At 39.5% G+C, this 16,206-nt stretch overlaps 1 protein-coding gene across 1 annotated transcript in view; it reads left to right on the top strand.

Moving 5' to 3' along the window:
• Positions 1 to 16,206, top strand: part of PIGU (phosphatidylinositol glycan anchor biosynthesis class U) — a 111,748-nt gene that overhangs the window by 58,987 nt on the left and 36,555 nt on the right. The window contains exon 7 of the mRNA XM_079718695.1: positions 1,488 to 1,618. Coding sequence (XP_079574821.1) covers positions 1,488 to 1,618 — 131 coding nt within the window. The remainder of the gene's footprint in view (positions 1 to 1,487; positions 1,619 to 16,206) is intronic.

The raw sequence follows: 16,206 nt of genomic DNA, 5'->3' as shown, positions 1-16,206 counted from the left end.
ATGTCTGTTTAGGTCTTTTGCCCATTTTTTGATTGGGTTGTTTGTTTTTTTGTTATTGAGTTGTGTGAGCTGTTCGTACAATATATTTTGGAAATTAATCCCTTGTCAGTCACATTGTTTGCAAATATTTTCTCCCAGTCCGTGGGTTGTCTTTTTGTTTTGTTTATGGTTTCCTTTGCTGTGCAAAAGCTTCTAAGTTTCATTAGGTCCCATTTGTTTATTTTTGCTTTCATTTCTATTGCCTTGGGAGACAAGATATCAGTTTTTTTCTTATGACAAAAACAAAGCATGTTTATTATAGGAAGTTTAGAAAATACAGAGAAACAATAATGAAAAATCATCCATAATCCAACCACCCAGAGAAAAACACTGTGAAATCTGTGGCCTAGCCTTTTAGTTTAGGTTTTTTTTTTGGCCGCACCATGCATCTGTGGGATCTGAGTTCGCCGACCAGGGATCAAACCTAGGTAGGCCCTCAGCAGTGAAAGAGCAGAGTCTTAACCACTGGACCGCCAGGGAATTCCCACCTTTTAGTTTTTCTAAAAATGTATTTATTCATTTTTTTAAAAAGGGGTTATAGTATGTATCTCTTTTATGATCTTCAATTAATAGATTGTGATAAACATCTTTCCATGTCATTGAAGATTCTTTATAACATCATGTTTAATAATTCTACAGTGGTCCATTTTATGTAGGGAATAGGGACATTATTAATAAAAATTAATATATTTTAATTTGAAAAAATAATAAACATATGGCCTGAAGAGAGTACATAAGGAAGAGATGTTATAAAAATAATGATGGGGGCTTCCCTGGTGGCGCAGTGGTTGAGAGTCCGCCTGCCGATGCAGGGGACACGGGTTCGTGCTCCGGTCTGGGAAGATCCCACATGCCGCGGAGCGGCTGGGCCCGTGAGCCATGGCCGTTGAGCCTGCGCGTCCGGAGCCTGTGCTCCACAACGGGAGAGGCCACAATAGTGAGAGGCCCGCGTACCGCAAAAAAAAAAAAAAAAAAAAAAAAAAAAAAAAAAAAAAATAATGATGGGATGTTGCAACAAACAAAAGCATACATTTCACAGCTCTGAATCACATAAGCAATAATTGTAGGCTTAATCAATTGGTAAGTTAAATAGGACATGGACGTTAACAGACTTGATTCCTTTATTCATCTTCGGGCTAAAGTTTTGTAAAATCTTTCTGGGTCTGAAAATTTTACAAGAAATATACCTGTGGTATCTCAGGTTGCTAAAGGTAAGTGGTTTTGACTTCCTTGGTTTCCTTTCATGAGAAATCAAGCGAAGATCCTTCCACTCCTGTGAGTTTGCATAGCATCTTATGCACCAGGAGATATTTGACAGGTGATTATTTGAGCATTTATGGAAAGTTTCTTGTATTGGGGAGTTGCTGAATCTAATCCTAATTGATGTGGCTGGATTATTCCATATATTTATTTCTTTTTACATTCCATATATTTATTTCTTTTTACAGGTAGTGCCTTCCTCAGTGCTATCTTTCTTGCCTTAGCAACATACCAGTCTCTTTACCCACTCACCTTGTTTGTCCCAGGACTCCTCTATCTCCTCCAGGTAAGCACTTGCTGGTCAGAAGCCAACACTCAGGTGACATTTAATACGTGGCCTGTTCCCTGCTTAGGGGAGAGAAGGGCAAGGCACAATAAAGGCAGTAAGACTGGGTCCCCAGTTCACATTTGCTTGCTTCTACTTGAAAACACAAAGAAACTTGACTCACTTTAAACAAAGTGGACCTAATGATCATTACGTTCTAATTATACATATCATTGCAAATGTGTCAGTGCGTTTCATTTTCATGTTTGTAATCGGGATCTACCAACCAATCTTGCATTCTCCTTTTTTCACCTAATATTCACAGATCCTTCTCTGAGCCCATTTAACTATTTTGTGTAACCACACTCACCTCGTAAGGTTCTTGCATGGATGAAATGTAGTGGGTGCACCTCTTGCAATGTTTGGACCATAGTGGGTGATCAGTAGTTTAATTGAAGAATACAAACTGCTGACATTTACTGAGAACATACTACATGTCAGTCACTATGCTCAACACTCTATAGGCATCTTCTCATTTCAACCTCAGAAGAACTTTATGGGGTAGGTCATATTATTAGCCATATAATAATCTAGTATTAGCCATATTAGACACATGAATTGCAGCTGGAATGTAGGGCAGTTTAGTCACTTGTCTGAGGTCTCACAGCAGCAAGTGACTGCCAGGAGGTGAGCCTGGGTGGTCTGGCGCAAGAGCCTGCTCTCTAACCTTAATGTCTTTTCTACTCAAATAAGAATACACACATCTCCTCAAGAGCAAGTAACTGCTTGCAGGTCCTGCATGGTCCAAATCCATTCTTAGAAGAGAAACATTTCTTGAAAGCGTATGGAGGACAATGCCAGGATTCAAACCAAGAAATGTCTGCTTTCAGAACCCTTGTTCTTAATTATAAACACTGTTGCTGAAACTGAGTGTATGCCTCCATTTATTGAAATAGACCATGTACTTGTCATTTTAAGTGACTTCATGTATCTTTGTGTTGATGTTGATGTACACAATGATACATGTTTAGCTTGATCTTTCTCCTATTTGGGGAATTTGAGATGTGCCCTAGTTGACACTAATACAAATAGTATAGACATTTGTTTTTAAGTTACTTCCTTAAGGTGTGTTCCTCCAGCTGAATCGTTGGATCCAAAGGTGTGAGAAGTTTTATAGTTCTTATGAGGCAAGACCAGAGTGTTCACCAGAAAGCCGGAGCCAATTTGCAGTGCTGCCCACCATCAGTGTCTGAAGTGAAGTGAACCACTTCCTCCCAGGTTGCCAGCACTGGCTTTTCAAATTCAATTTATGATCACTAATTTAATAGATGTACTATCATACTGTGAAGTTATTTCACTTTGATTTTCTTTTTAGATTCTTGTTGAATGCAAACATTTTCCCACATAACAATATGCTGTTGGTATTTTCTTTCTGGCTTCATATTTACAGGTTATTCTTTAGAAAGTCCAAGCACCAAGAAGAATGCATGCAACCAAATTTTTGTGCAACTATTTATTAAATACATACTATAAAAAATATGTTTACTGATACACATGAACTGACCAAAAAATTTTAAACTCTTTGTTAAGGCAAATACTAAATACTACCTTAAGTAAAATAGCTTTTGTTTAAAACTCAAGGAAATTTCCTCCTGACAACAATGGACAGTACAACTGAGTCATGAAATCAAGCAGCTCAACCAGTCACTTTATTCAGTCCCTCCCTCTGCCAATATGTACTGAGCATCCCAAGTCCAGTATGCTAGACACTATGGTAGACTCTGCAGATAAAAAGCAGTTGAAGGCTATGGAGCTGGGAGTGCTGCGGGAAGACTGCTCTGGCAGCAGCCTTTGTCATGGTGTGTAGTGAGGAGGAGCCGAGGTTGGGAAAGGTTAGGCCACTGTATTAGATCGAGTCAGAGGGCTTGGTCGGGGGCCCAGACCAGTGTCAGGGGAAATGGAGAGATGAGGGACTAGATGCAGAATTCTAGGGAGTAGAATTGGCTTTGCTGGCAGCCGTATGTATGTGGTGAACAGGACTGGAAAGAGTGAGATGAACTTCAGGACCCATTTATGTAGAAATTACAATCCCAGCCCATACGATATTTACATGTTTTTATATAAGTATATGAAGTGGCCTTGAAAGGCAGTAGGGCCTTGTGAGTCATGTAGTAGTGAATTTGGAAAGTTAATCCAATCACATCCAGGAAATAAACCCACTTGTTTAAATATGAGGGAGGGAACAAAAGAGGAAATTATCTTTAGGTATGAGTTTCTCACAGAGACCCATAGGCTCCAAGGAGAGAAACTGGAACTAATGGGTGGGAACTACAAGGAGCCCAGTATGAGGTGGTTCTGGGATAGCATAGGGTGCCTCAAGTGAGATGAGTTCCCTGTGGATCAGAGTGTTTAGGCCACATACCGAATTGCCACATATTGGGGAGTTGTAGCAAAGCTGTTAGCATCAGCATGGGTAGCTAGACCTGATAGTCTTAAAAATCCTTTCATTCCCCAAATTGAATTGGATTTGATAACCACAAGGAAGTGATACGTCTGCTCTTGCCGTTATATTTTTCTCAGAGTTTTCAGAGCCCTCCGTAGGCATATACATCCCTCTAGGAAAGGTTATGTAATGTACATAAGAGCACAGGCTTGACTGGGACATCTTAAGATGGAAAGCAAAGTAGTCTTAAAGACTAATGGTACTATATCAAAAGAACAATGGAGCCAGCCCAAAGGGGCTTCTACTGGCTAAATTTAGTATATTCTGAGCATCAAAAGAATAATTACTGCAAGTAATTGTAAAACACCGGGTAAATAAGAGTCTGTGTGTCCATAATGATGCTCAGAAAAGGGGGAAGGAGAGAAAAAATGCATATGCCATCATTAGATATGGCTATTTTTATCAATTTCTTGCTCTGAAAATCAATACTTAAATGGAAAGAACTAAGCAGTTACCCTTTCTTTTTATTTATTTATTTTAAAAATTTTATTTATTTATTTGGTTGTGCCGGGTCTTAGTTGCTGCAGGCGGGCTCCTTAGTTGTGGCACACGGGCTCGTTAGTTGTGGCATGCGAACTCTTAGTGGCGGCATGCATGTGGGATCTAGTTCCCTGGCCAGGGATCGAACCTGGGCCCCCTGCATTGGGAGCGCTGAGTCTTAACCGCTGAGCCACCAGGGAAGTCCCATACCCTTTCTTTTTCAAAGGAGCTATAGTTCTTCCCTAGCTAATGAAGGAAAGTTCTTTACAGAAAATTGCCAGCTTATAACTGTAGAAGGAAGGATAGAATAGTAAATCATCAGTGAAATTATTAAATCTAGCAAAGATCATCATTGGACGCTAAAGTCATTAAATGAAAGATTTTTGGAGAACAGAATATTTGCATTTGCATGGTGCCAAAATAGTACCCCCCCTCCCACCTCTAAATTATTTGCTAAGAGCAAAGGGAAAAGTAAATCTTTACAAAGGAGTGCTCTGGCAGTCACCACCGTAACCAGGTAATCTAGCTCAGCATCACTTACGGTGGAACGGCCTGACATGATATGCTTCATGATGTGATGCAGTACAAAGTACACAATGTCAGCTCCAAAGTATTTTTACCCAGAATGTTAATCTTCATTAAGCCTTTAGATCTGACTTCTGGTTTTTAGGAAGTAAAAGAGCAGAAGAACAAGTTAAATGATACTATGAGGAAATAAATAACCAAAATATAGGACAATCTATAAGACAGCTGGTCTGCTTCTCTTCAAAAAATCAATGTCATACAAAAGAAAAAGTGAGGGACTGTTCTAGATTAAAGAGACAGTAACTGACTGGAATGGGTGAGCCTTGACTGGATTCTGGTTTGGAAAAAACAGTTATAAAGGATGTTTGGGGGATACTCAGAATATTTTGAAGATAGATTAGATATTAGATGATGATAGGAAATTGTTAACTTCTTGGATGTGATAATAGTATTATGGTATATAGGAGTATGTCCTTATTTTTAGGAGCTGTATGCAGAAGTCTTTGGGGGAGAAGTGTCATGATGTGTAGAAAATTCATACACACAGAAAAGTTTATATATGGCAATGTGTTATGGTTTAATCTAGATGACAGACATATGGTTGATTATTGTATTATTTTTTCAACTTTTCTGTGTGTTCGAAAATTTTACAATGAAAAGGAGAGACATTAGAATACAGGCCCTGAAGTTGTCTTGGCTTGGATTCTGCTTAGCTCTGTGACCCTGGGAAGTGATTATTTAACTTCTCTATGCCTCAGTTTCCTCATCTGTAAAATGGAGATAATGCAATAGTAGCTACTGCAAAGGGTTAATACATGTCAAGTATTTAGAACAGTATGATACAAATTCAGTAGATATTAGTTATGGTTATTAGTATTCAAATGTTCATAGAAAGGACATGGTTACCAGTGGGGAGATACGTGGGGTGATAGGGGGAAGAGAAAATAATTCATTTTCTAGAGTCAAAGGAACTGTAAACATTAGTTTGTACTTACCCCTTTGACACTACAAATCTGCCTCCATTCTGCTGGTACTATTTCTAGAGGGTACAAAAGGCAGGTGGTAGACAAGCTAACGTCTGATCAGTGCCAAAGGCAAAGCTGTTTTTCTCTTCCCTACATGAGACACAGAAAGGCTTCATGATCAAAGGCAGGGGATGCTGCATCTGGCTCCCTGGTGAGTCACTTCTGAGAATGGTAGTTTGAGCCCATCTGGTCCCTTCCCCCAACTTTACTCTTCCTCTGACCTTGGCTTACAGCCTAGTTTCCAAATTAGAGAGAAGCTTAAAATGTTATGATCTGATAGCATGCAGAATACAATAGCCCTAAAGTGCACAGGACCAAGAGGCTACAGTGAAGGATACGCCAAGTGCACAGGACCTCAAGGCGGAAGCTGTGAAGCTGGCAGAGGGAGGTTCATGCAGTCAGGGAAGTTTCTAGTCCCCTCCTTCCTTTTGCTTGGGATTCCTTAGATGGTTTGAGGTCCTTATTTTCTTTGAAAGAACAGAAACCAGGGTGAAATAACCTTGTGAGTGTTCTTATGGTTTTTGCTTTAATCTAATCTGACCTGTCGTCTTTGAATTGAAAAAGTTAATTCTGTGATTTCTATATTTCTGGAGCTTGGAGCAGGTCACATGATACTAGCTTGCACTAAAGAAGCCAAACCCAACCAGGTCTTTCTTGCCAACTGGGCCCTTCCCCAGGCTTTCTTTGGGGCCTTATTTAGAATTTGCACATCTTACTCCTTCTTTCCCCAACAACGTTCTGTTAGCTCTTCTGATTCCAGGAGGGGGCCAAAGCAGAGGTGGCAATGCTCTTACCTTCCTTTCTTTCTTTTTATTTATTTATTTATTTATTTATTTATTTATTTTTGGCTGCGTCGGGTCTCAGTTGCTGCGCACAGGCTCTTTGTTGCAGCACGCGGGCTTCTTTCTAGTTGTGGCTTTTGGGCTCCAGAGCATGTGGGCTCTGTAGTTGTGACGTGGGGACTCTCTAGTTGTGGCACGCGGGCTTAGTTGCCCCACCAGGGATCGAACCTGAGTCCCCTGCATTGGAAGATGGATTCTTAACCACTGCACCACCAGGGAAGTCCCCCTTTCTTTTTAGAACAGGTAAAAATGAGGGTAAGGGGTTGATCATGCATTTGCAATAAACTTTTTACCAGTTTTATTGTCTCTAGTATACCTAATCCTGTAAAATATATCTCCTGGGTCTCATTCTGATATTCTAAGAGTTTAGATATAAAAACTTTTGTTAGATTTCAACTCTCTTTGAGAGTTTTTTCTGATAACTAACTTTTTCCTTTTTTGTACCATGTCCTAGAAAGAAAATTGTTTCTATATAGAAAATGCTTTTCTCCCTAGTACTTTAGAGAGTTGGTGGGGGAGGGAGATAATTATACATTTCTCCTCTTCCTTATTATAGTTTGGCTTTTCCTGAAGCAATCTGAGAATTTTCTTACTTCTCTAAATATTTTTATGTGTTAACAACAGTGTGACTTCTGGGATACAACTACATACTGGTTTAATTTTTCAGGTTGAGTGTGCACATAGCCCATGGACCACATCTGTCCCACAGATGTGTTTTATGTAACCTAAGTGTTTATTTGTCAATATTTTTAAAATTCATGTTAAAAATGTATATTTCTGGCTTCTTCTGAAAAATTGGAAGGTCTGTCTCCTTTAGTTTACCACAATCCCTATGCTTCATCTCAATCACACTTCATTCATTTGTTACCTGCCTGGCTCCTTTAGGTATTTGAGTGTGTGTGTTTGTGTGTGTGTGTGTGTGTGTGTGTGTGAGAGAGACTGTGTCTGTGTTTATATCCACTAAAAGATGTAGAAACAATGACCAACCCAGTATCAGTGATTACCCTTGGAGCTCAGATTGTAATCTTACTATTTTTACCCATTAAAAGAAACTAGGGTTTCTTAGAGAAATGGCTGATTCTATCTTTAGGTCAGGAAATGTACAGGATGATCCTGTAACGTTGTGATACCAGATAACAAGGAAACTATCAAAGACTCCTGTGGAATCTAAAAAATAGTACAAATGAATGTATATACAAAACAGAAACAGGCTCCCAGATACAGAAAACAAACTTGTGGTTACTAAAGGGAAGAGGGAAGTGGGGAGGGACAAATTAGGGGTATGGGATTAACATGTTTTATGTATTTTGTATTTCATTTTTACAATAAAAAGTTTTAAAAAATTGATCTGAATGTTTAAGGCACCATTCTTCCAACCCTTCTACTTACATACTTTTCATTTTAAGTCAACATTTGCTATTGAGCAAAACAGGTAGGTAAAATGAATGCTCAGTCTGTTCACTGGGAAATTTGCAATGTGGACCTCTAGATTAAGTTTGGCTCTAGGGTTTGTAAATAACAAGCCATCAAAGGATTGCCTGAGTTTCTCTTCTTAAGAATTTCAGGGGCTTCCCTGGCGGCGCAGTGGTTAAGAATCCGCCTGCCAATGCAGGGGACAAGGGTTCAAACCCTGGTCCAGGAAGATCCCACATGCCGCGGAGCAGCTAAGCCCGTGCACCACAGCTACTGAGCCTGCACTCTAGAGCCCATGAGCCACAGCTACTGAAGCCCGTGTGCTACAACTACTGAAGCCCGTGCACCTAGAGCCTGTGCTCTGCAACGAGAAGCCACTGCAAATAGAAGCCTGTGCACTGCAATGAAGAATAGCCCCCGCTCACCACAACTAGAGAAAGCCTGCATGCAGCAATGAAGACCCAACGCAGCCAAAAATAATAAATAAATAAAATAAAATAAAAGAATTTCAGGTGTGCCTTACTTTATGTAACAGGAGTAGTCCTAAAAGATTACTTATTCTTTAATTGAGGCAAATTTTTGTAAGTAGACTCAGTAAATATTCTACATTATATTTTCAGGGCTCTGTTACCCAAAGCCAAACCTGACTCCGAGACCAAGTCTTAAAAATTATACCTAAAATTTAATACACATTTTATAATCACAAATTTGCAGGCGGGGAGGAAACATTTCCTACTCAAACAACAACAATAACACTTCAGGTCCAATAAAGCACTGAGAACATGGCAGCAAACCAAACCTGGGAGGCTGCTAATGGGATCTGTGAAGTTTGAAAAGCCTCTCATATCTTGGGTATGTGCTCAGGAATCTACTAAAAGAACCACTTTGAACAGTACCTGATTCATTTCTTCATGGATGTCTCACTTCCCACCTTATTTCTTTTTAAATGTCCTTAGTAGGAAGGAAGGGGGAAACAAAACCTTTTTGCTTTCAAGGGTTTTGGGGGTTTTTTGTTTGTTTGTTTCTCCCCTGGGCTATGGTTTTCTCCCTCCCTCCCTCCCTCCCTTCCTTCTATACTAGATGGCAGTATTTTTGAGGAAGAAGAGAAGATCCAGATTATCAAAGGCAGGTAGAAGTCTAGAAGGGAACTCAGAACCTGTGTCTTCCTCTGTAAATGTATCTAGGGATGCCTCCTCTTTGTTGAATTATTTTCCATCCCCAGAAGTGTACTATTTTCTTAAAACTTTGTTCTTTCAGAGCAGTATTGTCAATAGAACTTTTTGTCATGATGGATATGTTCTGTACCTGTATATTGTCAGTACAGTAGCCATGAGCCTCATGTGGTGATTGAATACTTGCAGTGTGCTAGTGAGACTGAGGAACTGAATTTTTAATGTTAATTAATTTCCATTAATTTAGATTTTTAATTTTTTTTATTTCTTTTATTTATGTTTGGCTGTGTTGGGGCTTCGTTGCTACGTGCGGGCTTTCTCTAGTTGCGGCGAGCGGGGGCTACTCTTCGTTGCGGTGTGCAGGCTTCTCATTGCGGTGGCTTCTCTTTGCTGTGGAGCATGGGCTCTGGGTGCGCGGGCTTCAGTAGTTGTGGCACGCGGGCTCAGTAGTTGTGGCTCACGGGCTCTAGAGCACAGGCTCAGTAGTTGTGGTGCACGGGCTTAGTTGCTCCGCGGCATGTGGGATCTTCCCGTACCAGGGCTCGAACCCATGTCCCCTGCATTGGCAGGGTGATTCTTAACCACTGCACCACCAGGGAAATCCCCATTAATTTAGATTTAAATAACCACATGTGGCTAGGGGACAGCACAGTTTTTGTTGTTGTTTTTAATTTAATTTTATTTTAAAATTTTTTTTATTGTGGTAAAAGTCACATAATATAAAACATACTATTATAACCGTATTTAACTGTACAGTTCAGTGGCACTAAGTACATTCACATTGTTGTGCAATTCTCACCATCATCCATCTCCCGAATTTTTCACCTTTCTAAACTGAAACTCTGCCCCAATTTAACACTAACTCCCCATTCCTCCTCCCCACCACCCCACCCCCTGACATCTACCAATGTACTTTGTGACTCTATGAATTTGACTCTTCTAGGTACCTCGTATAAGTGGAATCAAACAGTATTTATTGGGGCTTCCCTGGTGGCGCAGTGGTTGAGAGTCTGCCTGCCGATGCAGGGGACACGGGTTCGTGCCCTGGTCCGGGAAGATCCCACATGCCGCGGAGCGGCTGGGCCCGTGAGCCATGGCCGCTGAGCCTGCGCATCCAGGGGCTGTGCTCTGCATCGGGAGAGGCCATGGCAGTGAGAGGCCCGTGTACGCCCCCCCCGACCAAAAAAAAGTACAATAGCATTATGTCTAAAAAAAGTACATATCTTAATTAAAAAATACTTTATTGCTAAAAATTGCTAACCATCATCATCTGAGCCTTCAGTGAATCATAATCTTTTGCTGGTAGAGGGTCTTGCCTCAATGTTTTGTTTTGTTTTCTTTTTGATTTATTTTTTTTAATTTAATTTATTTTTTTATACAGCAGGTTCTTTTTAGTTATCCATTTTATACATATTAGCGTATATATGTCAATCCCAATTCATCACACCACCACCACCAGCCCCCCCGGCGCTATCCCCCTTTGGTGTCCATACGTTTGTTCTCTACATCTGTGTCTCAATTTCTGCCCTGCAAACTGGTTCATCTGTACCATTTTTCTATGTTCCACATATATGCATTAATATACGATATTTGTTTTTCTCTTTCTGACTTACTTCACTCTGTATGACAGTCTCTAGATCTATCCACGTCTCTACAAATGACCCAATTTCATTCCTTTTTATGGCTGAGTAACATTCCACTGTATATATGTACCACATCTTCTTTATCCATTCCTCTGTCAATGGGCATTTAGGTTGCTTCCATGACCTGGCTATTGTAAATAGTGCTGCAATGAACATTGGGGTGCATGTGTCTTTTTGAATTATGTATTTCTCTGGGTATACATGCCAGTAGTGGGATTGCTGGGTCATATGGTAATTCTACTTTTAGTTTTTTAAGGAACCACCATACCGTTCTCCATAGTGGCTGTATCAATTTACATTCCCACCAACAGTGCAAGAGGGTTCCCTTTTCTGCACACCCTCTCCAGCATTTGTTGTTTGTAGATTTTCTGATGATGGCCATTCTAACTGGTGTGAGGTGATACCTCATTGTAGTTTTGATTTGCATTTCTCTACTAATTAGTGATGTTGAGCAGCTTTTCATGTGCTTCTTGGCCATCTGTATGCCTTCTTTGGGGAAATGTCTATTTAGGTCTTCGGCCCATTTTTCAATTGGGTTGTTTGTTTTTTTAATATTGAGCTGCATAAGCTGTTTATATATTTTGGAGATTAATCCTTTGTCCGTTGCTTCATTTGCAAATATTTTCTCCCATTCTGAGGGCTGTCTTTTTGTCTTGTTTGTAGTTTCCTTAGCTTTGCAAAAGCTTTAAGTTTCATTAGGTCCCATTTGTTTATTTTTGTTTTTATTTCCATTACTCTAGGAGGTGGATCAAAAAAGATCTTGCTGTGATTTGTGTCAAAGAGTGTTCTTCCTATGTTTTCCTGTAAGAGTTTTATAGTGTCCAGTCTTCACATTTAGGTCTCAAATCCATTTGGAGTTTATTTTTGTGTATGGTGTTAGGAAGTGTTCTAATTTCATTCTTTTACATGTAGCTGTCCAGTTTTCCCAGCACCACTTATTGAAGAGACTGTCTTTTCTCCCTTGTATATCCTTGCCTGCTTTGTCATAGATTAGTTGACCATAGGTGTGTGGGTTTATCTCTGGGCTTTCTATCTTGTTCCGTTGAACTGTGTTCCTGTTTTTGTGCCAGTACCATATTGTCTTGATTACTGTAGCTTTGTAGTATAGTCTGAAGTCAGGGAGCCTGATTCCTCCAGCTCCGTTTTTTTCCCTCAAGACAGCTTTGGCTTTTCGGGTCTTCTGTGTCTCCATAAAAATTTTAAGATTTTTTGTTCTACTTCTGTAAGAAATGCCATTGGTAGTTTGATAGGGATTGCATTGAATCTGTAGATTGCTTTGGGTAGTATAGTCATTTTCATAATATTGATTCTTCCAATTCAAGAACATGGTATATCTCTCCATCTGTTTGTTTCATCTTTAATTTCTTTCATCAGTGTCTTATAGTTTTCTGCATACAGGTCTTTTGTATCCTTAGGTAGGTTTATTCCTAGGTATTTTATTCTTTTTGTTGCAATGGTAAATGGAGTGTTTCCTTAATTTCTTTTTCACATTTTTCGTTGTTAGTGTATAGGAATGCAAGAGATTTCTGTGCATTAATTTTGTATCCTGCAACTTTACCAAATTCATTGATGAGCTCTAGTAGTTTTCTGGTGGCATCCTTAGGATTCTCTATGTATAGTATCATGTCATCTGCAAACAGTGACAGTTTTACTTCTTCGTTTCCAATTTGTATTTCTTTTTCTTCTCTGATTGCCGTGGCTGGGACTTCCAAAACTATGTTGAATAATAGTGGTGAGAGTGGACATCCTTGTCTTGTTCTTGATCTTAGAGGAAATGCTTTCAGTGTTTCACCATTGAGAATGCTGCTTGCTGTGGGTTTGTCATATATAGCCTTTATTATGTTGAGGTAGATTCCCTCTATGCCCACTTTCTGGAGAGTGTTTATCATAAATGGACGTTGAATTTTGTCAAAAGCTTTTTCTGCATCTATTGAGATGATCATATGGTTTTTATTCTTCGGTTTGTTAATATGGTGTATCACATTGATTGATTTGTGTATATTGAAGAATCCTTTTATCCATGGGATAAATCCCACTTGATCATGGTGTATGATCCTTTTAATGTCCTGTTGGATTCTGCTTGCTAGTATTTTGTTGAGGATTTTTGCATCTATATTCATCAGTGATATTGGTCTGTAATTTTCTTTTTTTGTAGTATCTTTGTCTGGTTTTGCTATCAGGGTGATGGTGGCCTCATAATATGAGTTTGGGAGTGTTCCTTCGTCTGCAGTTTTTTGGAAGAGTTTGAGAAGGATGGGTGTTAGCTCTTCTCTAAATGTTTGATAGAATTCACCTGTGAAGCCATCTGGTCCTGGACTTTTGTTTGTTGGAAGATTTTTTTTTTTTTTTTTTTTTTTTTTGCGGTACGCGGGCCTCTCACTGTTGTGGCCTCTCCCATTGCGGAGCACAGGCTCCGGACGCGCAGGCTCAGCAGCCATGGCTCGCGGGCCCAGCCGCTCCGCGCCATGTGGGATCCTCCCGGACCGGGGCACAAACCCGTGTCCCCTGAATTGGCAGGCGGACTCCCAACCACTGCGCCACCAGGGAAGCCCTGTTGGAAGATTTTTAATCACAGTTTCAGTTTTATTACTTGTGATTGTTCTGTTCATATTTTCTATTTCTTCCTGTTTCAGTCTTGGATGGTTATAAGAATTTGTCCATTTCTTCCATGTTGTCCATTTTATTGGCATAGAATTGCTTGTAATAGTCTCTTAGGATGCTTTGTATTTCTGCGGTGTCTGTTGTAACGTCTCCTTTTTCATTTCTAATTTTATTGATTTGAGTCCTCTCCCTCTTTTTCTTGATGAGTCTGGCTAATGGTTTATCAATTTCATTTATCTTCTCAAAGAACCAGCTTTCAGTTTTATTGATCTTTGCTATTGTTTTCTTTGTTTCTATGCCATTTATTTCTGCTCTGATCTTTATGATTTTTCCTTCCGCTAACTTTGGGTTTTGTTTGTTCTTCTTTCTCTAGTTCGTTTAGGTGTAAGGTTAAGTTGTTTATTGGAGATTTTTCTTGTTTCTTGAGGTAGGCTTGTATTGCTATAAACTTCCCTCTTAGAACTGCTTTTGCTATGTCCCATAGGTTTTGGATTGTTGTGTTTTCATTGTCATTTGTCTCTAGGTATTTTTTGATGTCCTCTTTGATTTCTACAGTGATCTCCTGGTTATTTAGTAACATGTTGTTTAGCCTCCATGTGTTTGTGTTTTTTACGTTCTTTTCCCTGTAATTGATTTCTAATCTCATAACGTTGTGGTTAGAAAGGATGCTTGATATGATTTCAATTTCCTTAAATTCACTGAGGCTTGATTTGTGACCCAAGATGTGATCTATCCTGGAGAATGTTCTGTGTGCACTTGAGAAGAAAGTGTAATCTGCTGTTTTTGGATGGAATGTCCTATAAATATCAATTAAATCTATCTGGTCTATTGTGTTATTTAAAGCTTCTGTTTCCTTATTTATTTTCATTTTGGATGATCTGTCCTTTGGTGTAAGTGAGGTGTTAAAGTCTCCCACTATTATTGTGTTACTGTCAATTTCCTCTTTTACAGCTGTTAGCAGTTGCCTTATATATTGAGGTGCTCCTATATTGGGTGCATATATATTTATAATTGTTATATCTTCTTCTTGGATTGATCCCTTGATCATTATGTAGTGTCCTTCCTTGTCTCTTGTAACATTCTTTATTTTAAAATCTATTTTATCTGATATGAGTATTGCTACTCCAGATTTCTTTTGATTTCCATTTGCATGGAATATCTTTTTCCATCCCCTCACTTTCAGTCTGTACATGTCCCTAGGTCTGAAGTGGGTCTCTCATAGACAGCATATATATGGTTCTTGTTTTTGTATCCATTCAGCAAGCCCGTGTCTTTTGGTTGGAGCATTTAATCCATTCACGTTTAAGGTAATTATTGATATGTATGTCCCTATGACCATTTTCTTAACTGTTTTGGGTTTGTTTTTGTAGGTCCTTTTCTTCTCTTGTGTCTCCCACTTAGAGAAGTTCCTTTAGCATTTGTTGTAAGCTGGTTTGGTGGTGCTGAATTCTCTTAGGTTTTGCTTGTCTGTAACACTTTTGACCTCTCCATCGAATCTGAATGAGATCCTTGCTGGGTAGAGTAATCTTGGTTGTAGTTTCTTCCCTTTCATCACTTTAAATATATCATGCCACTCCCTTCTGGCTTGTAGAGTTTCTGCTGAGAAATCAGCTGTTACCCTTATGGGCGTTCCCTTGTATGTTATTTGTTGTTTTTCCCTTGCTGCTTTCAATAATTTTTCTTTGTCTTTAATTTTTGCCCATTTGATTACTATGTGTCTTGGCGTGTTTCTCCTTGGTTTTATCCTGTATGGGACTCACTGCGCTTCCTGGACTTGGGTGGTATTTCCTTTCCCATGTTAGGGAAATTTTCGACTATAATCTCTTGAAATATTTTCTCGGGTCCTTTCTCTCTCTCTTCTCCTTCTGGGACCCCTATAATGCAAATGTTGTTGCATTTAATGTTGTCCCAGAGGTCTCTTAGGCTGTCTTCATTTCTTTTCATTCTGTTTTCTTTATTCTGTTCTGCAGCAGTGAATTCCACCATTCTGTCTTCCAGGTCACTTATCCGTTCTTCTGCCTCAGGTACTCTGCTGTTGATTCCTTCTAGTGTATTTTTCATTTCAGTTATTGTATTGTTCATCTCTGTTTCTTTGTTCTTTAATTCTTCTAGGTCTTTGTTAAACGTTTCTTGCATCTTCTTGATCTTTGCCTCCATTCTTTTTCTGAGGTCCTGGATCATCTTCACTATCATTTTTCTGAATTCTTTTTCTGGAAGCTTGCCTATCTCCACTTCATTTAGTTGTTTTTCTGGGGTTTTATCTTGTTCTTTCATCTGGTACATAGCCCTCTGCCTTTTCATCTTGTCTGTTTTTCTGTGAATGTGGTTTTTGTTCCACAGGCTGCAGGACTGTAGTTCTTCTTGCTTCTGCTGTCTGCCCTCTGGTGGATGAGGCTATCTAAGAGGCTTGTGCAGGTTTCCTGGTGGGAGGGACTGGT

Source organism: Hyperoodon ampullatus (assembly GCF_949752795.1).
Source record: "Hyperoodon ampullatus genome assembly, chromosome: 14".
NCBI lineage: Eukaryota > Metazoa > Chordata > Mammalia > Artiodactyla > Ziphiidae > Hyperoodon > Hyperoodon ampullatus.
The sequence above is the reverse complement of the archived record's forward strand: the minus strand, read 5'-3'. Positions and strand labels throughout refer to the sequence as shown.